The sequence below is a fragment of the Lissotriton helveticus genome, chromosome 2_1 (assembly GCF_964261635.1).
Source record: "Lissotriton helveticus chromosome 2_1, aLisHel1.1, whole genome shotgun sequence".
In the NCBI taxonomy this organism is placed as follows: domain Eukaryota; kingdom Metazoa; phylum Chordata; class Amphibia; order Caudata; family Salamandridae; genus Lissotriton; species Lissotriton helveticus.
The window spans coordinates 1,400,520,389-1,400,538,509 of NC_136059.1; the positions used below are offsets into that span (position 1 = coordinate 1,400,520,389).

General features: G+C 44.5%; 1 protein-coding gene across 1 annotated transcript in view; it reads left to right on the forward strand.

Moving 5' to 3' along the window:
- The window catches only part of LOC144818685 (dynein axonemal heavy chain 6-like), a 1,395,111-nt gene that overhangs the window by 737,738 nt on the left and 639,252 nt on the right, over window positions 1–18,121 (forward strand). The window contains exon 22 of the mRNA XM_078676337.1: window positions 15,716–15,949. Coding sequence (XP_078532463.1) covers window positions 15,716–15,949 — 234 coding nt within the window. The remainder of the gene's footprint in view (window positions 1–15,715; window positions 15,950–18,121) is intronic.

Consider the following 18,121-nt stretch of genomic DNA (forward strand, 5'->3'; position numbering starts at 1 on the left):
TGAACTCCAGCAAGATAACAGAATGGTTTACGACATCCTTCCCAGGAGGAAGCCCCTTGATTTTGCTTCTGATTTCATAATTCATTAGTGTATTTTTTAATCTAGTGTTGTTACGTGTGACATGCAGCGTTGTGCTTCTGATCACCTTTAATGTGAAATAGGTCATTAGTGAGCTGGAAGTGACGTGCTCGCTCACCTCACTCCCCACTAGGCCTGTGCATTGTGATATTAATTAGAGTCAATAGCGTCCAATAAGCATTGCCTGGGATATAATTGTATATTGCCTCGTTCTCGCTTTTTCTGCTTTGACTGTCTGGACCATGAAGAGATGACCGTGCAACAAATATTTCGAGACAGGAACCTGAGCACTTCCGTTTTGCATACAATGCAGTGATTAACTGAGTGTTATTGTCTGCCATGATGCCACTTGAAACCCCAGTCTCCATGATAAAATAAGCAGCAATTTGTAAGAAGATTTAACCTGCCATTTGACCTCCGTCTTTGAACAGACAGCAAATAGATACAGATTAAAAACACAATGTTAAGACATCTTTATAGCTCATCCACTTTCTGAAGGAGCACAAGCAACGCCTGTTCTTTGCCAGCTCGAAAACTCTTGCCAGAACAGACCAATAGGGCCGAAAGTAGCCCGCCCTAATAAAAAGTTACTTCTCATATTGCGACGGCTAGTAGATTTTGAAGCCTGGAGGGTATCCTGACATACAGCATCCCACAATTACTCATCTCTTTCTCAGGAAATAAACATGTTGTCCTCTCAGTCAGTCAAATACACTTTATTCGATTTGTTAAAATCATAAAAGGCATAAAAAGATTTACATACCCACAAAAACACGGATAATTCATATATTTACAAGCTCAGTACAAGGCCCTTATAAACAGACACACTGGAGTTAGTCAAGTTAGAATCAGCCTATATAATACAGTTAGTTAAAGTAATACATTAGGTGGCAAATTATTTATTTTAGTTCTAATAGCCGCCACTAGAAAACTGGCAACACAAAATATGATGCGGGTGCTACTCCACAACTGGAGATAGGTTAGTGCGGGCCTGACTTGAATAAAGCCGGCCTCTCTCAGGATTGGTAACAAATATTTTTTCCTTATGGCCGAATAAAACCCGCAAAACATGTTAAAATGCATAGGATCTTGTTGGGAAAATTTATCACAGTTACAAGGTGGACCCCCTTCTGGTTTGGTCCATGATTGGTAGCTACCCAGGGAAAGATGAATCAGGTTGAATCTAAATTTGGTCAATAAAAATCTATAGAAAGGTTTGGTGTCCTCTCTTTGGATATTCTCTGCTGCAGGAAATGCTGAATTTAAATCATGGTGGTTGCCATCAAGAGCTGGCCAATTCGTAACTACTTAAATCTAGGTAGTAAATGAAGCATTGGAAACTATAATAGATTTGGTGTGCATTTTAAGTCCCGACTAAACCTTAAAAGGACTACTGTATACATGCAGTTATGACAAATGATTTAATGTATGACGTTTCAGTGTTCTTTTAAGAGGTAATATAGTACCTCATGCAATACAATGAAAGCACTTCGTAGAAGGCAGAATGATACTCCAAACAACAAGAGCTGAGAGAAAAATACTCCTCGGGTAAAGCGTTTCTGGGCTGGGGAGGTCAAAGTAACTGCAGCTTACCTCAGTATAAGGCGAGCCACAAACATATAGCCTCATGTTGCGGCAAAAGAACACTGTCTTCATTACAAGATGGAAATTGGTGGGAGATGAGAAAGAACATATTTTTGTCATTGTGTTCTCAGTCTGCCAGTGATAATCACACCGGGTGTGTTTAATGCTGGTTTTTGAGAGGTTTTCCTCAAAAGGAGTAATGCTTTATGGCCAGAGCTGCGGTCTGTGGAACTAGAGAGCCAGGTTCGAGTCTCGCATCGGCTGAGCATCCAGTGATTCTGGGAAATTCACTCAACCTCCCCCTCCCCATAAACAATGAATGGTGGCCCTGTGTAATGTAAGTATTGCTAATGGAAAGTGCTCCAATATCTGTAGGTCGAGTTCTAGCTCAATAGAAACTGCAAACAAATGCACAGAGGTAAAAACAGAGCCTTAGCACAAGGGTAGAGAAATAGATAACCATTTACTGGCTGCTCGGTACAAAGTGAAAACAGAAAATGTGGATACATTGCTGCTTCCCCTGGTAAATTGTGTGATCTTAGATGAATATTTTATTTGACCAAAACTCTTTTTTCCTTCATTATCATGCATGAAAGTACTTTGGAATATGTGCATTCAGAATGCCATTTGTACAAAAACCTATTGTTGTGTTTGATTTATTACGCTATTGTGTTGCTCTGCAATAATCAGGGCCAAGTTCAGAGTTTATATGACAACTGTCTTACCTCTGGTTTCACTAACGGTTCATGTTTAAAAACGTAAGTACTTCTTAGTGCAGTGTTATAATGTGACATATTAATGTCAAAGCTTCGACCTGTGAAAGAAATGTACTTTTTGAATTTTGATGTTTGTTGTCTGATTTACATCGCAGATATTTTCAGGGCTCTGCTTGTGCAAGGGTCAAAGATCGGAGTCGTGACCGTTAGCTCGGCCCTGGCTCGACTCTCCCTGTCAATTTGTTGGCTCTCCCACCTCTTATGAGACTGATAAAATACAAAATTACTAGTCCCCTTGTAATTGAAGGCCGAATCACTATTGTGTGTAATCAGTTCGACTTAAATGGGTACTCGCCCTTGAATATGAATATGCCCTTCTGATAGATACATCTGCCGTGTGGATTCCTCACCTTGTGATTTTCACCTTGTGAATATCCCCTTGCGTCAGCAACATTCGGAAATTCTTTTTGTAGCTTCGCGCCGACGTGGACTTGGACGTCATAGAGGCACGGCATCGCTGGCGACTCCGCTGACGTCACCGACGCCTATAATAGGCCCACGCCGGCGTGATGACATCAGTTCCCTTTTTTCCGCGTCATCGACGCTAACGGTTTCGGGATACTCAGTAGCTTTTAGTAACTCTGTTACTGTTTTTCTTCGTTTCTCTGTTCTCTTGCCTCTTTGTCTCTTTATTATGTCGATGAAGAAGACGGGATTTAAACCCTGCCGGGAATGCGGAAAGATGATGTCCGTTACGGACCCACACCAGGACTGTATTTGGTGTTTGAGCTCCGACCACGACGTGGATGGATGTTCGTCGTGTCAAAAAATTAATCCAAAGGCCCTGCGAGAAAGGGAGACCAAGCTTCTTGTGGCAAAACTGAAAGCTGATAAAGGAAAGAAGTCTTCAAAATCCCGCTCGAAGAAGTCGAGGTCGAAGTCGAGATCAAGATCTCGGGAGGCGTCGGCTTCGAAGTCTTCATCGGATCATGCTTCGAGGTCACATAAGAAGCATAAGAAAAGGAGACATGAATCTTGACGTCATTCGGGTGAGAAGTCAGACTCGAGGTCGAGATCACCCAAAAAGATTAAATCAAAAGTGATCCCTCCACAAGAGATTTCAGATCGAGAAGGCGAAGCCTCGCCTTCGGAGTCACAAATTCATTCTCCGACTCCGGTCTCCGATCCGACTCCGACGCCGTCTCCGGCTCAAGAAGAGGTCGGTGAAGTTCCTGATGAAGAAGAGGAATCGACTCCTGTTGTTGAAACAGATTCGAATCTGCCTCGAGATCGACCTGAGGGTGATCATCCACCTTTTCCAGCTCCAGGTCAGGATCCTTCAGCGTTTCTCAACGCTATGTATGGTGTATTCTCAAGGTCATGGTACCCCTCTGGAGCGCCTTCGGGTCCCATGGGTCAAATGGCATTTAATTTGGGTGTGCCTCACTCTTATGCCCCGGCTCCATTCATGCCGTATATGCCGGCCCTGACTCCGCTATGGCAGTACCCGGCTCCACCGAGGTCGACGCCGTTGTCGACGCCGGCTCAACCGAAGTCGATGACTCCAGCACCGGCGTCGCCCGCTCCAAGCAAATCTCTGGACCATCCTTCTAAGCCTTCGGATTCGGTACCGACGTCGGCTCCGTCGCCGTCGGAGTCGACAGTGGATCCGGCTGCAATCCGTGTTAAGCAGAGATCTAGGAGAGAAGCTCAACGTCTCCTAGAACAACGGAGGTATTATGAATCTCATTCAGACTTGGAGGAAGGTGAGCTGGATGAAAATTATTTCGAGGAGCTAGCTGATGCTAGTGGTCTTGAATTTTCCCCAGAGTGGGTTTTGCCATCAGGTCCTGATGCGCCCTCTAAGGATGTTCAGCCATATCATGTGGTAATGAAAAAGGCAGCAGGACTTTTAGGTTTAACATTGCCTACTGTTGAATTTAAATCAAATCTGCTTACTGAGGTTCTCCATTCACCGAGTTCAGCTGTGGAACCATTACTCCCATTTAATGAGGCGATGACTGAACCCATTATGGAGGTGTGGAAAAAGCCTCTTTCTGCTCCTGCTGTCTCAAAAGGTGTGGCTAGGAGATATAGAGTGGCTCCTGAGGACCCTGCTTTTTTGTCATCTCACCCTTCTCCTGAAAGTCTGGTGATTCAAGCTGCATGCTCAAAAAAGTCAGTTGGTGCCTTTCCCCAAGTGCCTGGTGACAAGGAAGCTAAAAAACAGGATCAAGTGGCCAAGAAAACTTTCTCCTCTGCAAGTATGGCGTTAAAATCAACGAATGCCACTTGTCTTATGGGAAGGTATGTGCACGCACTTATGGACTCAATGGGTTCATTGATTCCAAAGGTTCCAGAAGACTGCAGAGGTGACTTCTAGGAAGTTTTATCTGATACTCAGGCGGCAGCTCGTCAAGTTATCCAGAGCGGTCTAGATACTGCAGATTCTGTTGCAAGGATCATGGGCACTGCGGTTGCCACAAGACGTTCAGCTTGGCTAAAATCTTCAGATTTTTCTGCTGATGTGCAGTCTGCATTGTTAGATCTGCCTTTTGATGGTGAAGGACTCTTTGGCAAGAAGGCAGATACAGCCTTAGAGAGATTTAAGGATAGCAGGGCAACTGCTAGATCTCTTGGTCTTCAAGTAAGAGGTTCAACGACCAGGAAGTTCAGAGGTTTTGGACGCTCTTCTTTTCGTACCTATAGACAAGGTCAGCAGCAACAACAACAGCAGCAGCAGCAAAATACCTTGTATAGGTCATACAGGGGAAAGCAAAGATCACGTCCTCGAGGGCGTCAAGCCTCTTCCTCCTCCACCTCCTCCAACCCCCCAGCCACAGAAAAGCAGACCTAGATCTGCCATTCAGGATCATGTGGGTCCGGTGGGGGGTCGGCTTACCCACTTTCTACGAGATTGGGAATCGGTTACATCAGATCTTTGGGTTCTCAATCTCGTAGAAAATGGGTATGCCCTTCCCTTTCGGGAATTCCCTCCCAATTACCCTCCTTGCCAGGGATATTGCTCAGAGGAACATCTGTTACTCCTACAGGAGGAAGTTCAAACTCTGTTAAGAAAAGGTGCGATAGAGGTGGTCCCAGAGCAGGAAAGGGGTCAGGGATGCTACTCCCGGTATTTCCTGATTCCCAAAAAGGATGGCAGACTTCGTCCACTCCTGGATCTCAGGATCTTGAATTTTTATCTGAAACAAGAGAAATTCAAGATGCTCACCCTTGCTCAGGTTCTTCAGGCACTGCTGGAAGAAGACTGGATGGTGTCGCTCGACTTGCAGGATGCGTACTTTCACATCCCCATCCTGAAGTCACACAGGAAGTATCTCCGTTTTACGGTGGGATCGCAGCACTATCAGTTTGCGGTCCTTCCGTTTGGGCTTACTACTGCGCCTCGAGTCTTCATCAAGGTGATGGCAGTGGTGGCGGCACATCTCAGAAGGTCAGGGATTCCTGTATTCCCTTACTTGGCCAACTGGCTGATCAAAGCAGAGTCATCAGTGAGAGTGCTCCATCATCTGCGAGAGACAACCCAGTTGTTGTACAGGTTGGGTTTTTTGATAAATGTACCCAAATCTCACCTGGTGCCCTCCCAGCGCAACCTGTTCATAGGTGCTGTACTGGACACAACTGTATGTCGTGCATTCCCTCCTCCTCAAAGGATTCACGACATACAGGAAATGATTACTTTATTTTACAATGGAGCGGTCGTTCCAGTCCTGAAAGTCCTTCGCCTGCTCCGTCTGATGGCTTCATGCATTCTGTTGGTCAACCATGCACGCTGGCACATGAGGGCCCTCCAGTGGTGCCTCCACAGGCAGTGGTATCAGCACAACGGAGATCTCAGGGAGTCAGTGAGGATCTCCAGAGAAGCTGCGGCGGATCTGTCTTGGTGGGGCGTGGAAGGCAACCTGTCTCAGGGGAAGCCTTTTCAGTTGCCTCCTCCGGTGACCACAGTGATAACGGATGCATCCACTCTAGGGTGGGGTGCTCATCTGGGGGATCTGGAGGTCAAGGGTCTTTGGTCTCCAGAGGAAAGGTTGCTTCACATCAACCTTCTAGAATTGCGGGCGATACGTTTGGCGCTCAAGGCCTTCCTCCCCTCCCTTCGCGGTCGGTCGGTCCAGGTCCTGACGGACAACACGACTGCGATGTGGTACATCAACAAACAGGGAGGAGTGGGGTCGCAGTGTCTCTGCAGAGAGGCTCTGCGTCTCTGGTCCTGGGTTCAGGACCATCAGATTTTTCTGGTGGCGAATCATCTGGCCAGAGTTCTGAACGTTCGTGCAGACAGTCTCAGTCGGCAGTTCTCTGCCGACCACGAGTGGAGGCTTCACCCGGAGGTGGTTCACGACATCTTTCAGATGTGGGGGTCTCCTCAGGTGGACCTGTTCGCCACTCGCGAGAATGCTCACTGCCTGTCATTCTGCAGTCACCAGTATCCGATGCAAGGAGCCTTTGGGGACGCGTTCCAGTTGAGTTGGGGAAATCAACTCCTTTACGCGTTTCCTCCCATACCTTTGATTCCTCGGGTTCTGAGCAAGATTCGCCAAGACCGGGCCCAAGTCATATTGGTCGCCCCGGACTGGCCAAGAAGGGTCTGGTATACAGATCTTCTCCACCTCTCCTCTCACCCGCCGCTCCGTCTCCCTCTCAGGGCAGACCTCCTCTCTCAGATGGAGGGGCAGGTTCTACACCCCCACCTCCAGACATTACACCTTCATGCCTGGAGATTGAACGGGGCAACCTGAATGCCTTTTCCCTCCCGCCTGACGTGGTGGATGTCATCTTGTCAGCCAGGCGTGACTCCACTAAGTCCATCTACTCTTATAGATGGTCAAAATTTGTCACGTGGTGTGGGGAGAAATCTATTGACCCTTTGAGAGCCCATCTATCTGATGTTCTCCAGTTTGCCCTTTCTCTGGCGCAACAGGGGCTTGCTGTTGCCACAGTGAAGGGCTACCTTTCAGCGCTGTCGGCATTTCTTTGTTTGCCTGACCAGCCATCTCTTTTTAAATCTCCTGTAGTTTTAAGGTTTTTGAAAGGCCTCACAAATAAGTTCCCTCCTACTCCTTTTATTGTGCCTCAGTGGGACTTAAATCTTGTCTTGACTTTTTTAATGGGTGCTCCCTTTGAGCCTCTTCACAAATGTCCTATGAGGCTTCTGACTCTTAAAACAGTCTTCCTCGTTGCAATAACCTCGGCAAGGAGGGTAAGTGAGCTTCAAGCTCTTAGTTACAAGCCCCCTTTCTTGACCATTCATGCTGATCGAATGGTTCTTAGGACCAGGGCTGCTTTTCTGCCTAAGGTGGTGACTCCTTTCCACCTTGGTCAATCCATTACCCTCCCTACCTTTTATCCTCCCCCACACCCTTCTAAGAATGAGGTGAGGTTGCATCGTCTGGACCCCAAAAGGGCGGTGTCCTTTTACTTGACAGATCTAAAGACTTTCGTTTGGATGACCAGCTCTTCATTGGGTTTGCTGGCTGCAAGAAAGGAAGAGCGGTCCATAAAAGAACTTTGTCGAGATGGATCGTCCTCTGTATAAAGATCTGCTACTCTTTGGCCGGTAAGGAACCACCAGAGGGTATAAGGGCTCATTCTACAAGGGCTAAGTCTTCAACCTCAGCATTGGCTAGAGGCGTTCCTGTAGAGGATATTTGTAGAGCGGCAACTTGGTCTTCCCTCCACACTTTTGCGAAGCATTACTGCTTGGATTCCGAAGTGAGGAGGGACGGTCACTTTGCACGCTCTGTTCTCCAGGATTTCCTGGTCTAGAAGAGTGGACACCCTCCTCCGGGAGTGGGGACTGCTGTGGGACTCTATTCACAAGGTGAGGAATCCACACGGCAGATGTATCTATCAGAAGAACAAGTTACTTACCTTCGGTAACGCTTTTTCTGGTAGATACAATATCTGCCTGTGGATTCCTCACTGACCCACCCGCCTCCCCGTTCTCCACTCTTTTTTACCAGAGTTTCTGTAATGTATTTATTTTATTGTCAAGGAGTTGTTTATTTCAAATGTTTTATTGCATTTGCTTCACACTGTGTGTGTTTTACCTTGATATTTGTACTGCGTATACTGTGTATATGTCTACTGTCATTGGTCCGTCCGTGTGCCTCGATGGCACGGAAAAAAGGCCGGAACTGATGTCATCATGCCGGCGTGGGCCTATTATAGGCGTCGGTAACGTCAGTGGAGTCGTGAGCGATGCCGTGCCTCTATGACGTCCAAGTCCACGACGGCGCGAAGCTACAAAAAGAATTTCCGAATGTTGCTGACGCAAGGGGATATTCACAAGGTGAAAATCACAAGGTGAGGAATCCACAGGCAGATATTGTATCTACCAGAAAAAGCGTTACCGAAGGTAAGTAACTTGTTCTTCTGGAGTCGGACATATCAGAATACTTTATCTTCATAAAATACCGCCAGGGAGGCAAGAGAATGATTGCGCTTTCCAGAGGCTTTGATGCCGATGCCAATGTAGGACACTACTACACCTTTTTGTTTTCATTTATGTTTGTTGATGCATAATGAAATGAATGTAAACAACGAATTAATTTCAATGTATAGTTGATTTTATGTACTACCCATACGTCTGTCCAAAAACAAAAGGTGTTAACTACTACTATGTATCATTGATGTATATTGAGTCAGTAGTAAATTTGTTGCCGTATATGATTTGATGAATGTATTCTTTTCTGTTTTTTGATAAAATTGATTGAACCAAACATAAAAACTATTTATGAGAAATTCCCTGACTGTTAACCCGTTCCGTTGGCTGACGGGAGCATGCCCTACCTGGTGCTGCGAACGATGGTTGGCCATCGCAGCCCCGCCCACCCTTGAGAACGCCCGCACTGCTCCGAAATAACGGCCGCGATAAACAGGTTACATATTCTGTTCACTTTTGTGACGTTTTTAAATATTTAGTCAAAGTTAAATGATTCCTCAAGGAACATTTGTTTCTTGTTATTGATTATACCCAGTTCCTTGGGGACTAATGGGTTGCCCTATTTGTGTTTTAGTGTAGGAAAGTAGCATCTTTCTGACATAGTTGCCCCCACTTTTTCCTGGTGTCAATGTGTTTAGACTTTATTACACCTGGATCTTGCTAACCAGGACCCCAGTGTTGGTGCTCTATCCCCTACATTTGTTTGGTAAGTACTTTGTACACCCACAGTTGGCATGCTGGTGTATCCCAGTAAGTTAGTAGTATATGGTACTAAGGTACCCAGGGCGTTGTACACGAGGGTTCTCCCATGGGCTGCAGAGTATATTATGCCACCCATGGAAGCCCATGCAAACTGTGTCTACAGGCCTGCCGTTGCAGCCTGTGTGAAATGGTTCATGCACTTTTCACCACAGATAGAAGGTTTACCTTTTATCCTGTGTTACGCAATAATGGGGGAAACCCAAACATCACTGGACCTGGGTCAATTATAGTAAAGAAAAAGTGGTCACAGTGGAAGAAAATATTTAATCAAAACACATCACCCTAAATAACCACATTAATCAATCAGAAGACAAATAAAAAAAAGTATTTTGTCAGCATTTAGCATGACTTGAGTAATCAATGTAATGTGCATAAAAGGTGCTTAGAAGAAAAGTGATAGTAATGTGCAGGCAAATGTGCTCATGTGAGGGTTTCGCAGGGAAAGAATAGAGAATTGTGCAATATGTACAATCTATTTACAAAAACCTGTCTGGCCATTACAATAATCGGAATCAAGATACACAGTAATAACCCCTTGCATGCGTCGGACGGCCCCCGGCCATCCGACGTCACAGTGAGTGTGGGCGGAGGACGACCGGGGACCGTCCAAACCTCGCCCACTCATTATTTCCACAGCACTACGGAAGAATTTGCGCCGTGGTCAAGGGGTTAAGAAGATACAGCCAATCAATCACTGTTATCTAACTGTGTGTACAAAGACAGTAAAGGTATGTAGGGAGCAGTTGACGTTTCGACCCCAAAATTAGAGAAGCATTTAATCCTTAGACCGGGGCCTTCATCAGGGCAGGGGGAGCCACCTACGGGTGAATTGAGGTGAAAAATCGGGGTGTTAATAAGGGTGACATGGATCATGTAATAGGTATAATACATGAGAAGTCAATTAATATTCACCTTGTTTCCACAGCAAGTGTGTCAGTGGAATAGGTAAATAGATAGGCCCACAGGCTCCTGTGGCAGAGGAACGAGTTGTCTCAGTGTTGTTAAATATTAATGGAGCGTGCTGAAAATAATGGAAAGCACCTCAACCTTTCAAAAAAGAGGAATAAAGTTTCTAGAATTTACCAAAATGCACTCACTCATCATAATAATCAAACATTGAATGAATGATTTAGCCAGCATCGGTAGGGAAAGAGTACTTATTATTAAGAATACATCCAAATGAGGAACCAAGGATACAATCAGAGGCCACTCCGGCTCAGATTGAAGATTATGCACAGTATCGAGTGGGGAAAAAATGTCTTCCGTGGGAAGGAAAAAATTACCTTTATCCGTCGTGGAGGAGTCAAGCCGTGTGTATGAAATGCCAATCTCCTCGCATCTAAATTTAGACAGCAGGGAGGTCAATGTGCCCGCCGATGGGAATACGCCGGGAGCACAGTCGCTAAGTGCTTGCCCTGACGGTCCAGTCCGGCGAATGCCGTCATTCGACTAAGCTAGTGAAAACATTCAATACAAGGATATCTGGGAGCCTGCGGAGCCCAGGGGAAAAATGTTATATGTTTCAACGGGCCCTTGTCTGATCAACTGTTTAAAATAGACCTTTTGTTTAACACATAGCAATTACGTAAGCGATACAGTGTGTTGTGGCATTGGCTATATGTGTGTAAACCACAATTGTACAATAGCATGTCTGGGAGACGTGACTAATGAATGTATGAATAATGGATGGCAGATGTAGGAACATCAATACAGAGAGTACAGTTGTAAAATCGCATGCATTAAAGATGTAGCTTTTGAATGGCAATAGAGAGACATAAAACTTTGGCATATTTACTTAAATCATGCAGATAGTTGTGAAGAAACTTTCAATTGGAACATGACTGGTAGATGGCAGATGATCATAGTGAAAAAGACACTTTTCAAGTTGAGTGTATCAAACATTAAAATTGGAACATTTGTATGCCCTGTGGGTTGAGGACCACGTTATGCTGCAGTCACAATGCATTTGACAAATCAATAAGGAGGGACTGTATCATGCAAACATACTGACGTCAAGCATATTATGACTGACCATACTAAGGCTCAATCGGTTTGAAGGCAGGACATCTGCCTGACTGTCTCATCTAGCTCGTTTAACCCACTGTGGATAGTGTCCAAAGAGTGCATCCACTTGCACTCCTGCACATTAAGGATTGCATTCATATCTCCTCCCCTGGGGCGTAATGTAACTTTCTCGAGAACTACCCAATTTGAGACTCTCTGGAGGGTGCTTAAGGGCTTGAAAATGTTCAACTAATGGGGCACATGGAAAATTACATCTCATCCTAATACAGTGTCTTAACTTTTTGACAAGTCTGCCCAATGTACATTAGATCACACGGACAGATGATGGCATAAATCACATCCGTGGTATTACAGTTCGTGTGAGTTTTTAGTTCAAGGGTATGGTGTTTGTATCAGAATTGTTTGTTCTCAATGGTGATGTTAAAGACCTTACAACCGCTGCATTTATAGTGACGTACAATCTCTGGTAGATTCCACAATGTACATTTGGAAGTTTGTGTAAGGGTGTCCAGGAGAGAACGGACTACGTGGTCTCTGATACTCTTGCTTTTCTTGAAAGAATGTATGGGCGGGTCATTGAGATCCAGGTCATCTGAGATCAACTTCTAATGGTTATTCACAATCCGCCTAATGTCGTTGCTGCGGGAGAAGTAAGTTGTGACACATATCATTTTATTCATGGTGTCATCAGTTTTTGGTTTTGGTGTCTTCAAGGTTTCCCTGTGATTAAACCATGCTCTTTTCTATGCGCGTTTGATAAGTCTTTTCGGATAACCCCTCTCTATTAGGTGGCAAAGCAGGCCCTCAGATTCTTCAAAATAGTTGACCTTATGTGAACAATTCCTCCTAATTCTTGGAAATTGCCCAAATGGCAGATTGTCTTTCAGGCCTCTTGGGTGATGACGGTTATATCTAAATAAGTTGTTTCTTTCTGTGCTTTATCTGAATAGGGTGGTATAGAGGAGACTATTTTCCTCCTTGATAGTAATGTCCAAGAAGTCCACTGATTAACCTGGGGCGTAGTTTGCGTAGTAGCGCTACGCGTAGCTACGCGAAGTGCACTCTGCAAGCTACGCGAACTGCATAGTGCGGTAGGGAAAATGCCGTTCGCACTGATTGCACAATGCTTGTCCGAACTGTGCAATCATTGCAAACGGCATCTTGCACAGTGCAAGCAGTCTTTTTCTGCCGCTCAAGTAGATTTGTACTCGAGCGGCAGCTTTCTCAATGCGGACTGGTAGTTTCTCATCGCGAGCGGTCGCGAGCATACGCGACCACTCGCAATGAGAAACCTCACCTCCCCGCGTTGAGAATCTCGCTGGGAGGTTTATTTTCCATGCTCGAGATCAGCAACTTAATGTTGCTGATCGCGAACGTGGAAAAAGTTTTGCCGGGATGTTGATTTTGCTCGCTCGTGGACGCCAACTTGACGTTGAGGACCGTGAGCAAGCAAAAAATGCCCACTACGCTACGCGCTTTTGCACTGTGCTACGTGCGATTTGCATAGTGAGTAGTAGCACAAACTACGCATGCTCCGCGAGCGTAGCGTAGTCCTACACCCATGCCTACCAACGATTTGGAATTTGAGTGTTTGGTAAACTGGATTTCAGTAGACTCATCATTAGACTCATATTCTTAAAGCCCTGTGTGAAAAGTCTCACTTTATTTACTTCTGCTTAATTCCTCTCCTTTCTTTCTTCAGAATTACTCTCTCCTTACATTCCTTCCTCTGCATGCCTTCTATTTCTGAGTATGGCCTCCTTTCAGTCTCATGCATGTCTACCATAATGCTTATTATTGTAATTGGCTGATACCTCACTTCATAGATCATAAACTCTTCTATAAAACCATATCCATGTAATCTAACATTGCCTAATCTCTGCCAGCCTATCTAGCTCACCAGACATTCACCTGAAAACACATACTACTAAAGTAACCTCTAACCTTGGATTCCAGAGTAGCATGCTACTCACTGTAAAGTGCTTCAAATCTGAACAATGCAAACATTCACCCCCAGTCACAATGGTCTGAGTTTAATGCATTGTTCTTTTGCTCACCGCACCACCCCAGTGGATTAAACCCAGATCCTTGTGACTGGGGGTGAATGTTTGCATTGTTCAGCATTCCGTCCATCATTTGATCCTTTTGATCATGTGACTGGTGTCAAGAGAACTAAAAAACTGAAGCTGGTAGCAGGGAATTTTCAGACCACGAATAGAGGTGGGAATTAAATGGGTAGTTACGTACACCTATAAAAAACAAGCATTAAAAATGCAATAGCTCTCACCTTTTATTAAGTTAAAGCCATTTGCTTTGCTATACAATACCATTAGCAAAGCAAATGGCTTTAACTTAACTAAAGGCGAGTCCTGTTGCATTTTCAATGCTTGTTTCCAGTCTTGATAGGATTACCACATCATTCATGCTTTCCCAATAGCACATTCCTCCAATTACAGACTCATGTATTCCAACATTTGTATGAAATAAACCAAATATAAAAATAAAGTATGCTGGAGTGTGAAAAATAGGGCCGAACAGCCTAGTAACACTTGAAAAAAATTAACATCATTTAAAAGCAGTGGCACGAGACGATGATGTGCGGGGAGGGGGGGACCAGGGATCAACTGGTGAGGTGAGCGGAGAGAGAAAGTGTCATGGACAGGAGATTGGGAACAGAAAAATAATTTAATGCCAGTGAAGGTATGTGAAACTCAATTTTTAGGATGTTTATATCTGCGAAAGGCCATTGGCTAATACCAACACTGGTGGACTGCCCTGTTAGCCAATCCCTAAATGCAGCTGTTCAATGGTTTAAGTGGGCTAAACCAGTGGCTGGAATGGGTTATCCAAAAGCCTCTGTCTGTATACCATAGCTGTATGTGTGCGTTTTTGTGTCTGTATTTGATGTGTTGTGTGCTGTCTGTTTTGTGTTGGCAATGCTTCTCTCCAAGTCCAGTAGGATAACACTGTACATGCTACAACTCACTCGCACGATTCTTGTTTTTAAATACTCAATTAGACTCTATATAATACATCGCATATTTTAATAAATTGAGGCTAGTTGTCCCTTTTCGTTTGTGTAATAAAGTAAAATCCTATTAATCAAAATATAGTTTTTGCTAACCTCTACTTTTCATGGATCCACAATTTTGTATGTTGTTGGCAGATCATTTTCCATTTTTCAAATATTTTTGCTGACCAACATTATTTTATGAAATACACTTTTATAATTGCATAAAAATCCCTTCATATTCAATCTGTATATTCATATAAAGAATGTGGTGTTTAAATATCTTATCCGTCCGTCTATCTTATTGATTTGAGTCATCACCTGAAACGAATCATCAAAGTTCTTTGGTCTCTTCTTCAGGTTGGTTGTAGAACTAAAGTTATAAGTGCATTTAGGTATGCATTTCTAGGGTATGACACTATTGCACAAATGTCATTGCACATGACATGTATTCTGGCGTCACACACTGATTAACTTGGTGTTAACCATTGTTCTAGATCCGTGGCCCTTCTTTCCTTTGGGCTCAGTGTAGGGGAACAGTTATTGTGATAAGTATATGTGAGGAGAACGTTGATGATCAAACATGAGGAGCAAGCTTGATATCTGCATAAACTGACACTTCGGGATGAGTGTGGTATGGCACTCTGGCGAACATACGGGAAAGAAATGTGTGATGGACGATTGCGCTTAGCAGGTGTGAAGAACATATGTGACCAACAAGTGTGGGGACCATTTTAGACGAACTTGTGGAAGGTTCATAACTGATGATTAAGGAAGACGTTCACCTATAATGAGCATACATGGCGAACACAGGTAATAGGAATATTGACGGTGATAGAAAAAACAGTTACAACTAAATATTCACTTGAGTGCAGCCATTCTATAAAAGCCTGTTGTTAAATTCGGTAATTGCAATCCCGCGCTGTATTAATGTTAGTGTGTTTGTATATACAATTTACTGTAACACATTTTCTCATCTACTGGCTTGACAAATCACATGGAGCAAATGCAGCAGTAGTGAATGAGATACGCACGCCAAAACGCTTTGACACTTGCTTTTTTTCTTCACAGCTATTCAACACAACTATTGATACTTCTGAAAAAAGTGATGTCTTAGAAGTTCGGCTGGCAACACTGTTGAGCCAAACTCTACTGACAGCCTATACCAATGTATCAAGGGGCCTTTTTGAAAAACACAAACTGATCTACAGCTTTATGCTCTGTGTGGACATCATGCGGCAAAAACAAGAAATCACAGAACCAGAGTGGAATTTTTTTCTCCGGGGTGCTGCCGGTATGGATAAGGTTTGTATTGAATGATCTTATGACAAGTAAAGCATATGTTATGTGATTGTATCTTTCGTCTGGAAAGTGGCTGGAATGTTGTAAACGTATCTAGGACCCTATTTAAATATTCCCGATTTATGCCCTTATGTGGTTATATCAAATCATATCCTTATAAAGGCATAAGAATCATACCCATATTAAGTCATAGCCAATGCAGTCCAAATACGGCAAGGCTACTCCCATTGACTCCTAGAAAGTACAACGCGTTCTTATACAAACCAAGCCTCCAGCAGCCCGGGAATCCCCCCTGCTTCTGTATTGATTTGTCCTAGAACTCCTGGAGTCCTGAAAGAACTGCGAGTTCTTAGTGACGTCTTATGTCCAACCTTACGTCAAACTCAGCACCTTCCAGGTATAAATATACCAGCATCTGCCCTAGCAAAACACACGGTGGTTTGGAGCAGATCGGCTATCTACTTGCCCGATGCCCTGCTGAAGCGAGTGCTGAAGGAAGCCGACCCTCCCATTGACGCACTGAGAGAGATGCTGTCTTTTCTCCTGCCGAGAAATCCAGCTCCAGTGTTTTCCAGTCACCCTCGCGGGTTGCTGGGAGATCGAGTCCTGAGAGAGAGATACAAGACCTCCTTCATTCTATAACCAAGGTACGGAGCTAATTAGACCCTTAGAGAATTCTTGATTCAGATTCTTGGCAAAAACTATCTTAACTCAAACTACATCTCACTTACTCCTTCCCACGTACTAGGCTCAGGTTAGGTACACCGGGGTAGGCGTATTTTAGAAGCACCAGTTGAGTACGTTTAGTCAACTTTTATCATTGTATGTATTTTATCCGTTTTAAGTATCTTATGGCTTAGAAACCATATAAATGCTTTTACAGTATTATTTCATAATACTCCTTTTACTGTACGCACTTTACTTTATGACAAGTATTGCAATTGTGGCAATTCACTTCTCTTGCATGAGAAAAAACACTGCTCAATAAATAACCACTTTTATTGAAAACGCCCGTCTCTCTATTTCCCTGCACTCCTGGTGAAACTAAGCATGCACGATTGACTGAGTGAAATAGCCATCTATTGTTTCCACGACTCTGGAGGTATACTCCTTATTCTGGGGGGAGCAAAGTTGTCATGTTTATGCGGTTGTCAGAAACTAATCCCTTCTTGTCTATTCGGGAAAGTTAACACCTTGTTTACTCGAGAACGTTTCTAGTGACCTCTGAGCTGGCAGGCATTCATAATTAAGTCTAACATATTCAGTAGAGACCTAGTCAACCTCAGTCCTTCGTCTAAACTATCGTTTATGTTATTCCAATGCGCAGAGCCTATTGGGAATATAGGAACTACACTACAGGAACATCAGGGCATGTCCCTGGTGGTACAACACCTGGCAGGATATCTGAACGCCAAGGCGGAAGAACTCAGCCGCTGGTGCATGATGGATCACGAATGATGTCTTTACTTCAAGGTGGTGCAAGGTCTCTTTCAGCGTTGGGAAGAGCCTTGCTCAGATATATTAGCCACCGAAAACAACGCGCAATGTCAGCAGTCCTGCACGTTGGAATTTCCAATGCGGCACTTGCTTGGCGACTCTTTTCTTCGCGAATGGAGTTGCGATCTTCTATACGCCTTTCCGTCTATACCACTTCTACCCAGACTGCTGAAGAAGATCAAGCGCGACCGGGCCCAAGTCATTTTTGTGGCCCCGGACTGCGCACAAAGAATCCTGTATCCTGAGCTCTTGCACATGACCATTGATCCTTCAATCAGACTGCTCCTTCAGGAGGGTTTTCTGTCGCAGTAGCAGGGGAGGGTTCTCCACCCAAACCTGTCACCTGTGCGCCTCCATGCGTGGAGATTGAGCGGCGGCAGTTTAAAGTTTTGGACCTTCCTCCTGGAGCCTGTAACGTTATCTTGGCAGCCAGGCGTTCCTCCACCAAATGGTGTACGCCTGTAGATGGAACAAATTTGTGGCATGGTGTGTGCAGCAAAGTCTGCGGATCCCCTTTCTGCCCCCCTTTCAGAGGTTCTCCTCTTCATTCTTTCTTTGACCCAGCAGGGCTCTTCTCTGGCCACTCTAAAAGGCTATGTTTCGGCCATTGCGGTCTTCCTTCGTCTTCCTGACCAGCCTTCTCTTTTCAAGTTTCCTATTGTAAATTGCTTCCTTAAG